This window comes from Lathamus discolor, chromosome 3 (genome assembly GCF_037157495.1).
Source record: "Lathamus discolor isolate bLatDis1 chromosome 3, bLatDis1.hap1, whole genome shotgun sequence".
NCBI lineage: Eukaryota > Metazoa > Chordata > Aves > Psittaciformes > Psittacidae > Lathamus > Lathamus discolor.
In genome coordinates this window covers 11,315,670-11,331,834 of record NC_088886.1, presented here as the reverse complement: position 1 = coordinate 11,331,834, position 16,165 = coordinate 11,315,670, and the positions used below count along the sequence as shown (strand labels likewise).

The following is a 16,165-nucleotide window of genomic DNA, read 5'->3' as shown; positions in this document are numbered from 1 at the left end:
CTGAAAGCTCACTCATTCAAATAAAAAACCCCTAGTATCAGTGTTGCAAGGAATCAAGGTACCCTGCAGAATGTTCTGGTAATTTTCCTCCTTTTATAGCCAGTATGAAATCTTGGGTCTCTTTGCTTGCACAGCTTAAGATACAGCTGTGTTTCTGCTGCTTGCCTAATTCTTTAAGCAGTTCCCATTCTCATCTTTCTTACAGCTTAATTATAATGAAAGGTGTTAAATTCAGGGTTTTTTGCGTAATAAGTATCTGAATAAATCTGTAAGAAACTGGCAAATGAGAAGTTTTGGCTATGTTGGTACTGTGGATTATGGTCTTTAGTAAACCTAAACATCCATTCTTAAGATCTAATAAGACTATAGAAGATAAATGGCGTTTGAATTGCATAGGATGCAAAGAGAACTTGCAGTAAAGCTAAGTAGTGTTGGGACACATCACAGGCTTGGTGTATCTGTTGAGTTTCATGGAAGAAAATATTCAAAGAGAAGTTGTTATTGGTGTCTTACAACAGCAAAATTAATTACAAATCACATCCTTTTGGGTCATAATTCTTTTAATCCTTACAGCAGACAAGGATTCTAATGTACAGGTGATGAATTACAGATTTGTTAATTTTTTTTAACCTGGCCAGGAGTTTGTTTCTTTGCTCTGTACAACATTCTTATGTTTGAAATAGTCATGCTGGAATACCAATGGCAAAGGAGTGATGTGGCCTTTAATGTACAGTGTCTTTGTACAGACTGGTTTTGTTTTCAGTGTAACTAATGAGCATGTTGTAGGGTTTTGAGTCTTGATACATTGATAGTGTCTTCTTTCAGCTCCTGTAAAGTTCGATACAGACTTTAGTAGAGGCTCTATTGCTCTTTCTTTGGCTTTTGGCATTTACAGGCTGAATTCAAGAGTAACACTACCCTTTTGTCTCTTAGTAGGGGGATCCTGAAGTAGGATCAAATACTTTGCTTGTTTAAACCATTGTGGTGTTATTTGTATTTTCATATAAGGACCAAAAACATTCAAACTGATATAATTTAATCACAAATTACTTTGTCTTCTAGATGCAGTTCCATTAGGAATAAATGCTTTTACATTTCAATGGTCCTCAGGAAGGGGTAATAATGTACATAGTTGCAAATATTTACTTTTTCTTTTCAAAAAGCTTTTTAATGTGTTCCTGCAGCTGGGAGCACTTGGCAACGAAGTGAACAACTTGAAACAACATTAAATCTTCAGATTCATTAGTTCTAATCAAACATGCCTTGGAGTTGTTTCCTGAAGAGTTAACAAGAAAAAAGATCTTTGTATTGGAAGAACAAGATAAGGAGAGTGAATCTCATAGAGTAGGCTCCTGATCTTATGTCTTTCGGGAATCATTCTTGTTTGCTTGTTTCATAGAATCACAGAATGGTTTGGGTTGAAAGGACCTTAAGATCATCCAGTTCCAACCCCTGCCATAGGTACACTAGAGCACGTCGCCCAAGGCCCTGTCCAGCCTGGCCTTGAACACTGTCAGGGATGGGGCATTTACCACTTCTCTGGGCAACCCATTTCAGTGCCTCACCACCCTCACAGTTTGTTTGCTTGCTTTTAACTGTGGGATTATTTTGTATTTTAAAAAGTATACATAGAAGGATTTAAATTTAGAATTCGTCATCTGCATAATCAACTGCAGATGAATGTATAGAGGAAGCTGTAGGTATTCAGAATGTTAAATGTGTGCATGTTGCATTGTGACTATTGAAGCCATCACTGTGCCATACTGCTTAGCTTTCCAGTAATATTAAAAACTTAATATTGGCATTTACTTAAGTTTATATATTTACCTTTGTGGGAATGTTGGTATTTTTTGCAAAATTCTTCAAGTAAATATATTCAAGAGACAAATCTTGTAGAACTCTTTTCTGTCTTTAAAATACTGACACCATTGTATAATGTAATATATTCTGTACAGCTTTTTTCTTTCTTGTTGATCTAGTAAGCCAATATATTAGCATGTAAGAGGCTTTGTTGATTTAATGTAATTTTCCTTGATTCTGCTGTCTCTGGCATTTTTCAGGATGCTGCTGGCAAGTGCATGAGTTAAGCAGATAAAATTAAGAAGTGTCTTAGTTGCAAGTTCTTATTCAGCCTACAATTTTGGTCATATTTGGGCTCACCTCAGCTTCCTCGTAAACTGCTGGCCCTCTTCTCTCAATATGTCATGTCCAGGCTAGCAAGTTAAGGCAAAAAAAAGATTTTTTGTTGTAAATCTCAGTGCTAAATACTAAAGCATAAATACTATGGTTCCATTGTGTTAATTGCTATATGTTTGGTTTGTGATCTGTTCTTTAGGTATTTAATTTTCTTTTTTAGTGTACTTTAAAGTATGTTAGAGCAGACCTAATGGCAGGATCAGATCTGTTTTTTGTTAAGGGTATGTACATGCATTATAGAAAGTGATGAGGGAAGGCTGAGAAGAAAAAGAATGCTTCTTGGATAATGTGCACACCATCCGGACACAACAGGCTTTTATCTTCTAAAGGACAAACAGTGCTGTATTAAAAAATAGAAGATGCAGCTTTCAGTATTGACTGTTTTTCTTGCTTAAAAAAATATCAGGAAGTGTCAAATACCCTTGAGTTACATTACTCACTGGTTATCTTCCTTGCAAACAGACTGTTATTAGTGTTTTCTTTGCTAATTGATTGCATTTAAATTTTTGTTCATTTCTTCCTTTTAACAGTTTGCTGGAATTCACTTCCAGGTGACATCAGTTGTGCTCATTGGGCTTAAAAAAAAGAACATTTTTTTTTTTCTCTTGTTAATGGATTACTTGTTCCCAGTGAACTCTTGTGTAGTTTTTTTTCCCTTCATCCCCTGGCTGATAGTTTAACATGTTTTGACCTGCAGATTTGCATATTTATTAGTCACAATTGAGTATTTTTGATTGTTGTAGAGATTGCTGGGAAATATGTATTTGCAGCCCAGAAAGCCAGCCGTATCCTGGGCTGCATCAAAAGGAGCGTGACCAGCAGGTCGAAGGAGGTGATCCTGCCCCTCTGCTCTGCTCTTGTGAGACCTCACCTGGAATATTGTGTGCAGTTCTGGTGTCCTCAACATAAAAAGGACATGGAACTGCTGGAACAAGTCCAGAGGAGGCCACGAGGATGATCAGGGGACTGGAGCACCTCCCGTATGAAGACAGGCTGAGGAAGTTGGGGCTGTTCAGCCTGGAGAAGAGAAGGCTGCGTGGAGACCTCATAGCAGCCTGCCAGTACCTGAAGGGGGCCTATAGGGATGCTGGGGAGGGACTCTTCATTAGGGACTGTAGTGACAGGACAAGGGATAATGGGTTAAAACTTAAACAGGGGAAGTTTAGATTGGATATAAGAAAGAAGTTCTTTACTGTAAGGGTGGTGAGGCACTGGAATGGGTTGGCGGAGGAAGCTGTGAATGCTCCATCCCTGGCTGTGTTCAAGGCCAGACTGGACAGAGCCTTGGATGGGATGGTTTAGTGTGAGGTGTCCCTGCCCATGGCAGGGGGGTTGGAACTGAATGATCTTATGGTCCTTTCCAACCCTAACTATTCTGTGATTCTGTGTAAGGAAGTGCACCTTGGTATGATCTATTTTGTATTAGATGTTGACTATGAAGACAGTTCTTAAGATTATTTTTCGCTAAGACTCATCTGTTGCTGATACATCAGTCTCACTAACAGTGCACTACTTCATCTTGCATTTTGAGGAAGAACTTTGACATGCATCCATACTTGCAGTATTCACCTGCCATTTGTAGGTTAGGATCTGTGTTTCTCACTTGAGCACCATTAAGTGAGCAATGTGCACTGCTGAAAAGCACTGCAGTGCTGGATGTGCTTGTTCTTTTTATTTCTTGCTTGAATCGCGGGGGGGCCTTTCACTGTGCAATGGAATGGAAAAGATGACTGCAGAGGTTCCTTGTAGCTATATGCTGAAATTACCAGATCAGGATTTTAACATGGGATATTGGTGTAAACTTACACATCAGGAAGCACATTTGGTTTCTTGGCTTTTGTCTGCAGCTGTTGTTGCAATCTGTCTGGTTCTCCCATCTTACTGAGTGTAATAACTCCTGTGTGAGATTTCAGGCAAGAGAAACAGGCTTGTATGTGTTTCCAGTACCGCAACTATTTTAACTGTTTTTCTGTGCAAGTGTGGTAAGTGAATGAGCCGAAGAATGCCTCTCGCTATTCAAGAAAAGCTTTGGCCATTTTTCTTCATATCCTACTGTTTCAAGTTATGTGAGCAAACTTTTTTATACGTTTGAAGAGACTGATAGAAATAATCTTTGCCTTTCAAATCAAGATTCTTTGTGCGATGCTTTTATCTTCAGCCATAAGCTTTACAGCATTCAGCTGGCTGTTGGAGCCTGATTTTTGGCTTGTGGCAAAAACCACAAGGACAAGTAAATTAAAGTTTCTTCCTATCACCTTCGAAAAGAAATAGTGGATGAAGGCTCAGTCCTTTGCACACTGTGAGCAAGTGTTCGTTCCGTGCTTACTAATGCTTTTATTTCCAAAGCTGCTTGAATTTTTTTCTTTCCAGAAGTGAAAATGGAGTCCTTCAAATTGCGTCAGTCTGTGATATGTAATCAGTTCTTCAACCACTTGCTCTGGTAGTCTAATGTAGTAATTTGGAAGCATGTAAGCAAGATTTTGCTCTGTCACTGCAGAGAGTATCTTTATCCATTGGTTTGGAATGTTGTGTAAGGTTTTTCTGTCCTTCGTACTCATTGCTTCTTGCCTTGGGGCAAGGACAAGGAAAGATCTCTTCCTGTAAGTTTTTTTTTCCTTCCTTGATTAAGAATGGTAACATAAACTGTTGCTATTCCCATGTAGTTTGTCTCTGAACTGCAGTATTGCAGCTGGGGTTTGATGGGTGAGTGGAAATAAATTACAGTCTTATGAAAGACAACTCTATTGTTGTCAAGTTAAAACTTTCCCCTGTTTTGCATGAGCAAAACAATGATGGGCATAGCTCTCAGAAAATGAAACTTTAAACTGCCCATGATGTACTCAGCAGTTTATCAACCGTAGCAGCCTGCCTCAGAATGGTGCAGTAGGTTTTCTTGTTTTTCATATGTGTGAGAAGTGAGTTTAACAGTATACAGAACTGCAGAGCCTGATTGGGGTCCTCTTCTTCAGCACGTTCAACAGCTATGTAGTCTGCTGAAGTGTCCAAGTGTTCATTGTGCTTAATAAAGAAAGGGCTGTTGAAGGAAAGTGTATGGAATGGTGTCTTGAGAAGTGGCAAATACCATTGGGTTGACCTGAAAGGTGTGTACAGGCAGCTGAGCGGATATTGTGGTAGGGTAACACAGCCCTTCAGTACTGGTGTTCCAAGTGCACCTTCAGTTGGGGTACTTTTGACTTAGATGTTATAGATCTGAAAAGCTTGTGTGTGCTGTAACGCAAGAAGAAATATTAAGGATTTGTAATTATTTTTACTGGTAAGAGTAACCCAAAACTATTGACAAACAACCCCAAAATCTTGGACAAACAAAGAAGTCCCAGGTACAAAGCTTTTCTTTGAAAAAGAGGTTCTTTGCTCCAAGATGTATATGAGGAACCTTAACAATAAAGCATTTTCAGCTCAAGTAGTTTTCTCTACCCCAGGCTACTTGTTTTCATGCCTCTCCCCACTCTTGCACCAACACAACTGTTAGCAGCTATGTGATGAACTGGGTAAGTGAACTGACCTACTTTAAGTTACCCAGGTCTCTCTCTTGATCTGGTTTACAGGGTGGCGACTGGATGTCTAACTGTAACCAGAGGAAGAAATTGAGTACTTCTCAACGTGGTGAAGGTGCACCACTGAAGCAGATGTGGAGCAAAGCATTCCTGTCCCCCAAACAAATTAACTTATTTACTATTATAAGGTGCCAAAAGATTTCATGATTAAAAGGACGGTGGGGGGGTCTAAGAAGGGCTGAGAATGAATGGTTCAGAGATAAGTGGGGATTCTATTTCAAATCCGTTTTCCCCATGTAAACCCTTTCTTCCTTCTGTCCTTCCTTCCTTCCTCCTCCTTCCCCCCCCACCTTGGAGTTTTAAAGTGTGTAGTCCTGGTCTGCATTTTACAGTTTGAAGCATAACACTGTAGACTGAACAGATATGAATTAATGACTTCAAAAAATAGATTTTGATTGGAATCTGCAAATCTTAATAATAAACACCACTACCGGCAGACTAGTTTTTGCTTTAAAGGTGATTTAAAGCTATGTTAAACCATGTGGTGATGTATCATGCAGGGAGAGTGTTCTTTCAGTTTATTTTCTGCAGTGGATGAGATTTTATAGGGTAAGCGTGGCTTGAAATGCTCTATAGCTAATGAGAGGCATTGGGAATAAAATGGAGCAGTCCATTAAGACATGTGGAACATGTTGCATGACTGCAGAGAAGACCTTGACCAAGTGCACTGCCATAATGGACAGTGTCACATTATCTTCAAATCCGAATGTGGTAGCTAGGCTTGTGTTTCTTCTTTGGGTGTGAAGTAAGAGTTTCACACCTCCATTAACAATTAAATGCATAAGGAAAGCACTGTGGGTGTACTTGCTGCTGTGCTACCTACTGCTATTTTGATTGAAAGATTGCTCTGTGCTGTGAAAGGAATTTACATGTGTGGGAGTGTTTCTGACAAATACAGGTCTAATTTTGTTTAGAGTAATAACAAAGACATTACACAAAGGATGATCTCTATCCTAATTATTACTTAGTTATACATATGGTCTTGCAGTGGAGCTGTAACTTATAATAGGAGTTTTGGGTTGCAATTAGAAATTGCAACAGTTTCTTTATAGGCATATTACTCATAGACTGGATGGAATAAATATTCAAGAAAGACTATTCAAGAGAAAATACTCTTTGCTCTAGCAGGAAATAGCTTGAATCAAAGCTGAGGATGATTGTTCAGTAGCCTCTTTTCCCGCATACTGTAAGAGCTAATAACTGCTTTTTTTTTTCTGACTTAATAATAATATTCCTTACAGCAGTGGAGTTCAAGTACCATATTTGACTGCGATCCTGTGATGTGCTTTTTGCGCAGATATGTGGCACCAAAGGGGGATTTACAATTTTAAGTGCATGTGTGTTTGCTTGCTTGTTTTTAAACTGTCTCATTTATGCTTTGGAGATTGTATGTTTCAGGCGTTTGTTAACAAACTTGTTCTTCTCCTTTCTACAGGAGATGATGACAGAGTCCACTCCGTTACGATGCAGGAAGCTCAGCAATCCCGACATCTTTTCATCTGCTGGGAAAACCAAGCTCCATCGTCAGCTAAGTCAAGATGACTGCAAGCTACGAAGAGGTAGTTTGGCAAGTTCTTTGTCAGGTATGCCCTTTTGTAAAGACCATATGCCAATTCATTAGTATTAAAGATGCAGTATTACTTGTTGGTATAACAGTTGTGGTAAGAGATATTGATGTTTCTTACTGGAAAGCTGGCTCAAATTATTTAGTTTCTTTTTGGCTTCAAAAGCACTGCAGGCATTTGTGATTGAAAGTAAAAATCTTGTTTACTAACTAGATGTCTTTTCAGTTTGTATAAAGTTTGGGTTTTTTAACAGTCTTCAGCCTTGTCACAGAATTCGGTTTGTCAGCTGTAGAGCCGTGGAGTGAGAATAGTCTCGTAATTAGATAAAAAAATGGAGGATGAAGCGGAGTAGTTTTCTTTTTCCAAGACTTTGTATGTTGGCTGGGAGATGGTTTCACAGTTGTTTAAAGCTGGTATCTAAGTCTGTGATGCTGGCATTGAACATACAGATCTGCATGATCAGTCTAGAATGAACTAGCTGATCTGCCTGAATACCGCTGCTGTTCTTTAGGGTTAACTTGCAGCCCATTTCCTCCCTAATTAGGCTGACTGTTTGCCCATTTGCATGTTAGTGCAAGAATCAGAATGGTTGCAAACTCTCAGGTGGGAGAGAAAGAGGAAGAGGGTGAAACCACCCATTTTGGCAGCAGCATGGGCTTGATTTACAAGATTGTAAAAATACATCCAGTCCTAGTCCCTGTGTCTTTTATGGGGGAAGATGAATTGTTTGATGTTTGAGGTGCTAGGTGTTTAGGAGCTAAATAAGCACTAAAGCATGCATGTTTTGTTTTGGCATGGCTTGTTCTTAATGTTTTATTTGTACTATGTGGCTTGTTTCTGAAAAATAGAGACATGAATGTTTTGCACTCAGGTAGATTTGTTCCCTAAGGTAGGTTAATCACTACAGGAGAGCAGATGTTTATTAGCTACCCAGCTGCTAGATGATTACAGTGGCTGAAGATAGTACTGTAGTTTGGTGGTTTTTCTTGCCTTGAGTAGAAGAAAGAAAAGTAAATAGGAGGAAGTGGAAAACTGGAGAATTTCTGTTTCTTTTTCAGAAATATTTTTTTCTGTTTACAGGTGACGTTCTTGTAAATTTTCTGTTCTGAAATGATAACGTTTTCCAGAACTTGTTGCTTCATTTTACTGACTTTTCAGCCTACTATAGGCTGATTCAGGAAGGGGAAAAGAGTCCCAGCAGTATCAGTTTGACCCAACTGGATAATGAAAATGTAGATCTTTAGGTACATAATTTAAATGTGGGTGTTTGGAATGTATGTAGGACTTTGAGGTATGGCAGTGAAAGAGGCTTTAGCTTTTCAAGCTCAGTACTGAAAACAATTCCACCCTATTTTTGCAGCAGAAGCAAAGGAGTTTAAAGAGTGTAGGTGATTGTGCTTCTAAGCTGATTGGCTTAGATTTGACTTTTGATGGAATTCTTCTTTTTCCTGGGTGCAGATATTGTGGAACTAAAAGCAGATATTGATAATTATGTCTCATGGAGATTGAAATAATGTTATCCTTGCTCTTGAACACTGGTATTTTGAACTGTTAGGTAATTATATGGTTTGAATTGCTATTATAGGATATCTTTGTTAGTGGTTTCCTGAAATAAATAATAATGTATTTTTCTGTCATTTTAGAGCTCTGCAGAGAAGAGGAGTCTTTATATTTACTCCTCATAGAATCTTAGAGCAGTTAGGGTTGGAATGGACATAATCTTGATAATGAGCAAACCATAAAAATCATGCCTCCAGCTGTAAGCAGATTTAGTGGGACTGCTAAAAAAGGTACTAATAAGCTGTGTCTCTGCTAGCCATAGTTGAGCCTTCTCATGTCTCATACTCCGACTCATTCCATTAATGTGTACTTGGTCCATTGTTTGTAACTTTAGTAGAAAATGGACATAAGTTAAAAAAGCCACCATTTCCCCCCATCATAGCAAATCACATTGTGACACTCTTCTTAATATTGTATCTGCTTTTATGTAATGACTGTATGACTATTTCACACCTAATTTTAAGGTGAAATTGAATTTGTAAAATAGCTTGCAGCCTCTGAGAACTGTATTCTTCTACAGTATATGTGATTAAAGACGTAGTCTTCTTCCTGCTACTTATTGCAACAAACATCTCAGTCCTGCATGGTTCTTGTTGTAGTATCTGAGCATGTGATAATCAGTTGAATGGTGTGTGTAACTTAGTCACACAGTCCTAATTTTAAGGAAAAGGGGTATTATTCACACACTTTCTGCAGATGGTGAGATTGAAGTACAGAGGTTGGCTGACCAGGGTTCCTGAGGAAGTCATCTGGAAGCTAATAATGGAACCCAGATTTACAGATATTTTCACTTAATGTGTTTTTAACCACAAGACTGTCTTTTTCTTTTTGGTGAATAGCATTGTACATAAAAGGAAAATGTCAAGCTTGATGGAGTCAAAATATGACCTACTTTGATTTTGATTCTTTCTTAATGTAGAAACTCGCTGCTTGACATTTTTCAAAAAGGAATGTTATATTGGCTAGGGAAAAAAAAGTATTGAGTAGCTCCTTTTATGTGATAACTGGATTCCCTGCAGTAAAGTACAATGGTGTGAACTCGTTGAGATAGGAACTGCTCTTCTCACTGCGTATTGTAGCATGGGAGGTAAGTGTCTACGCTGAGCAGTCTGGTACAGGGGATACTTGGGAAAGCTGCAGAATGTTTTGCCTTGAAGATAATATGATGTTGCTGAAGAGTGAAATTTTTTAGATGGAAAAATCTAAATTTTAGGCATGAAGTCTACTGCTGAGTGTTCCAATGGCAGGAGAAAATAGGGATGTCTGGGTGGCCAAGCCGTTTAGGAGATGTCATATGTTACAATTATGAATGCATTTTCATAAGAATTTTTAAAATTAAGAGATTTTGCAATAGTAATGTTTTGTCTCTATAGGACAAGAAATTGTTTAATTGGCAGCAGATATTGTTTCTTTTTTAAGCTGTGTGAAGTATAAAAAGGTATAAAGATGAAAAGTCTGTTTCTACAAAGGTTTTGGATTTACCCATTTCCTCATAATGTAAGCCAGAATTTTGTGGAGATACTTAGCTGTCAAACATAATGAATTCATAGGTAATGTGCTCTTACAAGTTCTAAGATACCAAAACCTTTAAATTGCTTTTTCTCCACGTGTGGTATTTGTTTTCAGCATTGTATTTTGAATTTGCAAACTTGTTTGAAAACAAGCTGATGGTATTTTGGTTTTGTTTTTAAAGGAAAACAGCTGCTTCCTTTATCAAATAGCGTCCACAGTGGAGTGGGGCAGACGATATGGCAGCCACCTGGAGATACCTCAAACCTGGTCCGCATGAGAAATCAGTCTCTAGGACAGTCTGCTCCTTCACTTACTGCTGGCTTGGTGAGTGAGTCTGGGGATATTCATGATGATTTTGTGCTATAAATAAAAAGTGGTGTGATCCCTTGCTTCATTTTTTTACATTGCTTTCTGTGCTCCTGCTCAGTGAATGCAGCATTTTGTTCTTCTGGGCCCGAAAACGGGTAGAGAGTGAATTAGGAGGACAATGTATTTGTCCTGCCTTTGACAAAAAGTAGGAAAAAAATGGGTATGTGAAGAACAACTTATTTTTGGGGGACACTACTCAGCGCTACTTAAGCTGCCTGATACCTGAAAGAAAAATACCACTGGAAGCCTGGGCACATGTGAGCAAGGGAACTTGACCGTTTAAAATAAGTTTAATTGGGAAAACCGGCTTTCTAAGTAGCTAGCTCTGCCTGTTTCCCTAGAGGACAGCTGGGGGATGAAGCTGAAAGAGATAATTGTCCAAGGAATTGAAATGCTGGAGCTGATATCTGCTCTTCTGTGTGGTTTTTCTCAAAAAGATTTTGGTGAAGTGAATGTATGAAGAGAGTATTCTGTATGGGGGGGTGTGTGTGTGTAAACTCAGGGCTGTAGTCAAGACTGAATTGCCGATCCAAAGGAACGCATTAATGTTCCTTATCTCCTCTAAGTATCTAAAATCACTGAAGTGCAAGAAGAAAATGTAAGAGTAGGAAAAGACAGTTACTTGTAAGCAGTCATATATGCAACAGAAATTGTTGCTAAACACGAGGCTGAAAGCAAAGCTAGAAGCTTTTTATTTTTTGCTGAACTTTCGTAGTGTTACCTGTATAACAAGTTTTACTCTAATAAAAAGATTTTGGTATGTGCTGCTTATTGAGTGTGTAAATTTATATTGCATTGTAAGACTGTTTAGAACCAATGAGCCCTTAAGTAAAAGGGTGTGCCTTGGATCGAGCCCTTAGGTTGTTAGCCCTTACAGTTTTTGGGGGGGGATCCTAGACAGTTTGGCACCACCATGCTATGTAAAGAAACATAAATCTTCAAAGTTCAAAAGGCCATGCATTTGTGTTACCATTAATTTTGATTTCACAATGAAGTTTTTCTAGTCTTAATGTTTTCAGACATGCTATATATTGAAATTCTTCTGATTTAATTGTTTTCTGTCTTAGCTTGGTGCCTGTTTAGCGTTTGCCTTAAATTTCTATTCTTAGAAACAGTTCTAATTTGATAATATCAATGGAAAGGGTGAACTTAGCATCTGAGTATATCATAGAATGGTTTGGGTTGGAAGGAACCTTAAAGGTCATCTGGTTCCAGCCTCCCTGCCACACCTTCCATTAGACCAGTTTGCTCCAAGCCCTGTCCAGCCTGGCCTTGAACTCTGCCAGGGATGGGGCAGCCACAGCTTCTCTGGGCAACCTGTGCCTCAACACCCTCATAGTATAGAATTTCTTCCTAATATCTGGTCTAAACCTACCCTCTGTCAGTTTAAAGTAATTCCCCCTTGTCTTGTCACTGCATGCTCTTGTACTAAGTCACTCTGCAGATTTCCTGTAGAACCCTTTAAGTACAGGAGGGCTGCTCTAAGGTCTCCGGGAGCCTTCTCCAGCCTGAACAAGCCCAGCTGTCTCAGCCTGTCTCCAGAGCAAAGGTGCTCCAGCCCTCAGAGCATCTTCCTGGCCTCCTCTGGACTTGCTCCAACAGTTCCACATCCCTCTTTTGCTGGGAGTCCCAGAGCTGAACTCAGTACTCCAGGTGGGGTCTCATAAGAGCAGATTAGAGGGGTAGCATCCCCTCCCTCAACCTGCTGGTCATGCACCTTGTGGTGCAGCCAGGACATTGAGCTGCGCACAATGCCGGCTCCTTCTGAGCTTTGTGTCAACCGCTGACCACTAATCTGATGGGGATTAAAAAAGGTAATAAGTTAAAACACAGGCAGTCGAATGCATTGAAGCTTCATAACTTAAGTTAATGAAAAATAACTGTGCTTTACATCAGAACGTTAATTCTCAGATACTTAATTTGGATTACTGGCTCGTTGCTCAGCAGCGAGCTGAAGCTCTGTTTCCATGCTCCAATTCTGTACTAATATGATGCATTTTCAGTTTGTCATGGCAGTATTTGTGCTATCAAATGTCCTGATACGAAATGCAATGCCAAGAACTTATTTTAAAATAATGATTTTAAATTATCTGTTTTATAATTAAAGCTGTGGAATGCAGCTGTAAATCCAGTATTTCTTCCTCTGTGATGGTGTTCAGTACTGAAGTAGATGTTCCCTTTCCTGTCTCTATAAACTTTATGGTGGGGGCTGTATGTTAATTACATTTTCTGTTAATTAAGCCTAGAAATTAAGAATATCTATAGAAGTGGGCTTCTAAGGCAGTGACTAAAGAGCTGGTCACAAGATGAACACCTAATTAAATGCAGCGAGTCCTGGGATCTTGGAGCTGGTTACATGTTTGCAGCTGTTTTAATATGCTTGTGGTATTGAAATACATTTCACAAATTAGAATACCAAAAGGTCTCTTGCCAGTATAATTAATCTCCTTTGCAGAATAGCTCTATTAAGAGATGAGTAGGTTCAGTAATGCAGAGTGTCATTTTAATATGCCAGCCTTGATTGCTAGAGCATTTAATTCCTTTATTATTTGTTATAATACAATAGATGGATAGCTAGAGAGAAATGGGAATGCAGCATGGGAAAGCCAGAATACTCAAAGCTGTGTGCATTGTTTCTGCTCCCTCTTCTTGGCACTTTAGGTATCAGTGGATTTTCCTTTGGTAAATTGTTTTGTTGGCATTCAGTGATGTTGGGTTTTTTTTTCGTACTTCCTAACCACTATTAATCCTAAAAGATTGTTTGCTGTGCTTAAATTGCATTCTTTTCAACTTTGAAAGTATTTGCAAAGCAAAAAGATATCGATAGCAAATCTATAGAAATGATTTGCAGCTTCTGAAGCAAGACTGATAGCTGGGCTAGTTACCAGCAACAACTCAAGAACTGGAAATACATCAAATTCTAACATGCTAAACTACACAAGCACACTTAATTGTTCGATAGAATCTTTCAGCTTGTACGTGTGTGATAATCTGGATTAATGTGTCTGCGTAGCAGTTGCCACTAGATCCTTGACTTGAGAAAGGAGCCAGACAGACTGAATGCTGAGTGTTGTCATTGTGGAATGATAGATGTTGATCTGATCTGTGTGCCTTCTAAATATGTGTGAGGATTTCAGAGGATGACCTTCAGTTGATCACGCACTCTTTAAGATGGATGGCTCTGATCCTAGTAGATTGAATTCTGGTGGGGAGCATCCAATTTAAGACTTGCAAATCCCTAGGATAGCCAAGGAAGTAATCAGAGGAAGAAGACATAAAGCATCATTGTGGGTATCTTAGTAGTGTTTTCTTCTCTCAAGACCCAAATATAGTAAAAACTGGGGGTTCAGGAAGTGTGTATTAAGTGTATGTATAAGGAGCAAAAGGATAATAATGTGGAAAATCTCTTACGACTTTTGGTGTTTATTTTGCCTGAATCAGGACTGGCAAGCATCCTGCCATACAGAAGAGTTAGAACTGTCAAAGTGCTTAAAAATGAAAAAGCCTCAGGTGTTGAATAATAATCTGGAGGATAGAAAGGCTCAAATGCAGAGCTGAAATTACCAACGAGCTGAAGAACTTCCTGTGTTGAATAACACTGCGTGAGGGACACTGCCCATTCAGCCTGATTTATTCTGATTGTTTAATTCCCTAAAGCCATGTGGATTAGCCAGTACTGGGTGGAATAGGGGGAACAGTAGCCCTCGTGGTGGTGGGTCCTAGGCTCTGCAAAGGAGTGTGTGTTGGAAACCTGGAACCTGAGACGGACTTTGAACTGGGGAATGGTATGGTTGATGTCCAAGCTGGGGCATGCTTTTTAGATGTAGGAGAGAACATTTACTGCTTATTTTGTAAAGATTTAATATTTGCTTTTCAGATTTCATGTTAGATATACTAAGAGTAGAATCAATTGTATTTACCCTATTACAGGAAGTTTATGTGTGATTTCCCCTGTCCAGGATGCTCTTCTTTACAAAAGGATGCACTTCAAATCTGCATCATTCTTGACTACCGGGAAGAGTGGCTAATGGGCTACAGATTTAGGTTTGTGGGCAAGACAATATAGGCAGTTCCCTTTACAGTTGGATTTCGCTTTCACGTGAATTTATATAATTTTCCACATGAATTTCTATAATTTTTTTTCATCTGATTTCAGGTTTTTCCCCATAATTTGGTTTCAGTCCCCCCCCCACCCCGAGGCCACTGCGGTCCTGTGCTGCCATCTGCTGGCGGCCGATGGCAGAGTCAAGTGACCCCAAGAGCCGAGTCACTTTGTGTAAAACGCTCATAGAGATCCTGCTGATCGTCAGTGATTTTTCCAGTACGGGCACGGCATTTCTGGGGTGATGTTCTGCAGTAACGACTCGCTAATAACCTGGCCTTTTTTAGCTGGAGTATGAATTAGCTTCATCTCGTAATGCTATACATGGTTTTGCAATATTGCTCTGGTAACAGAGGGATGATGGTTGTGATAGTTATGAAGAAAATGAAATATGTGTATTAAAATTCGAGGCTGATTATACAAATCATTTCTCTCTGCAATTTTTAGGTCAGAAGCTGTGTTGCCTAACTGCGTTTTGGTCTATGGCCTGCTAGGTGGTGCTGGTGTACTGGAGGACTTAGTATACTGAGCTGCAGTTTTCAACACAAAATCATAGAACGGTTTGGGTTGGAAGGAACCTTAAAGCTTAAGGTTCCTTAAAGGAATCTTAAAGTTCCAACCCCCTGCCACAGGCAGGGACATCTTTTATTAGACCATGGTGCTCCAAGCCCCGTCTGGCTTGGCTGTGAACACTTCAAGGAATGGGGCAGCCACAACGATTACACAATTACTACAGCGCCAACCTAAAGAAAGAGCTAGAGATATTTTCATGTAGACTGTAGCTAAAGGAGACCTTAACTCTCTGTCAGTTCGGTACAGAAATCAATAATTCAAAAGACCTGATGAAGTGCAGTGGAGCTACAGGTTCAAGCTTTTTTACACTCTGCTTCAGAAACCCTTCTAGTTATAAAAGAAAATTCTATCCCTGGGTCTCCTCCTTAGTTCCTAGCGCTTCAATGGATTTAATGTTTATTATTTCGAGAACTGGTTGAAAGGAAGAAGGCAGAGAGTTGTGGTCAATGGCGCAGAATCTAGCTGGAGGTCTGTGACTAGTGGAGTTCCTCAGGGGTCGGTGCTGGGACCGGTGCTGTTTAATATTTTCATCAATGACCTGGATGAGGGAACTGAGTGCACCCTCAGCAAGTTTGCTGATGACACAAAACTGGGAGGAGTGGCTGACACACCAGAGGACTGTGCTGCCATTCAGCGAGACCTGGACAGGCTGGAGAGTTGGGCGGGGAGAAACTTGATGAAATTTAACAAGGGCAAGTGTAGAGTCTTGCATC

The 16,165-nt window shown here is 39.5% G+C and overlaps 1 protein-coding gene across 6 annotated transcripts in view; it reads left to right on the top strand.

Moving 5' to 3' along the window:
- Positions 1–16,165, top strand: part of MAST2 (microtubule associated serine/threonine kinase 2) — a 203,796-nt gene that overhangs the window by 14,846 nt on the left and 172,785 nt on the right. For 5 of the 6 annotated variants that reach the window (XM_065673460.1, XM_065673452.1, XM_065673451.1 and 2 more), the window contains exons 2-3: positions 7,207–7,354; positions 10,590–10,732. In XM_065673460.1, coding sequence (XP_065529532.1) covers positions 7,207–7,354; positions 10,590–10,732 — 291 coding nt within the window. Of the gene's footprint in view, positions 1–7,206; positions 7,355–10,589; positions 10,733–16,165 lie in introns of those variants that run through there. The other variant, XM_065673459.1, reaches the window with a different exon arrangement.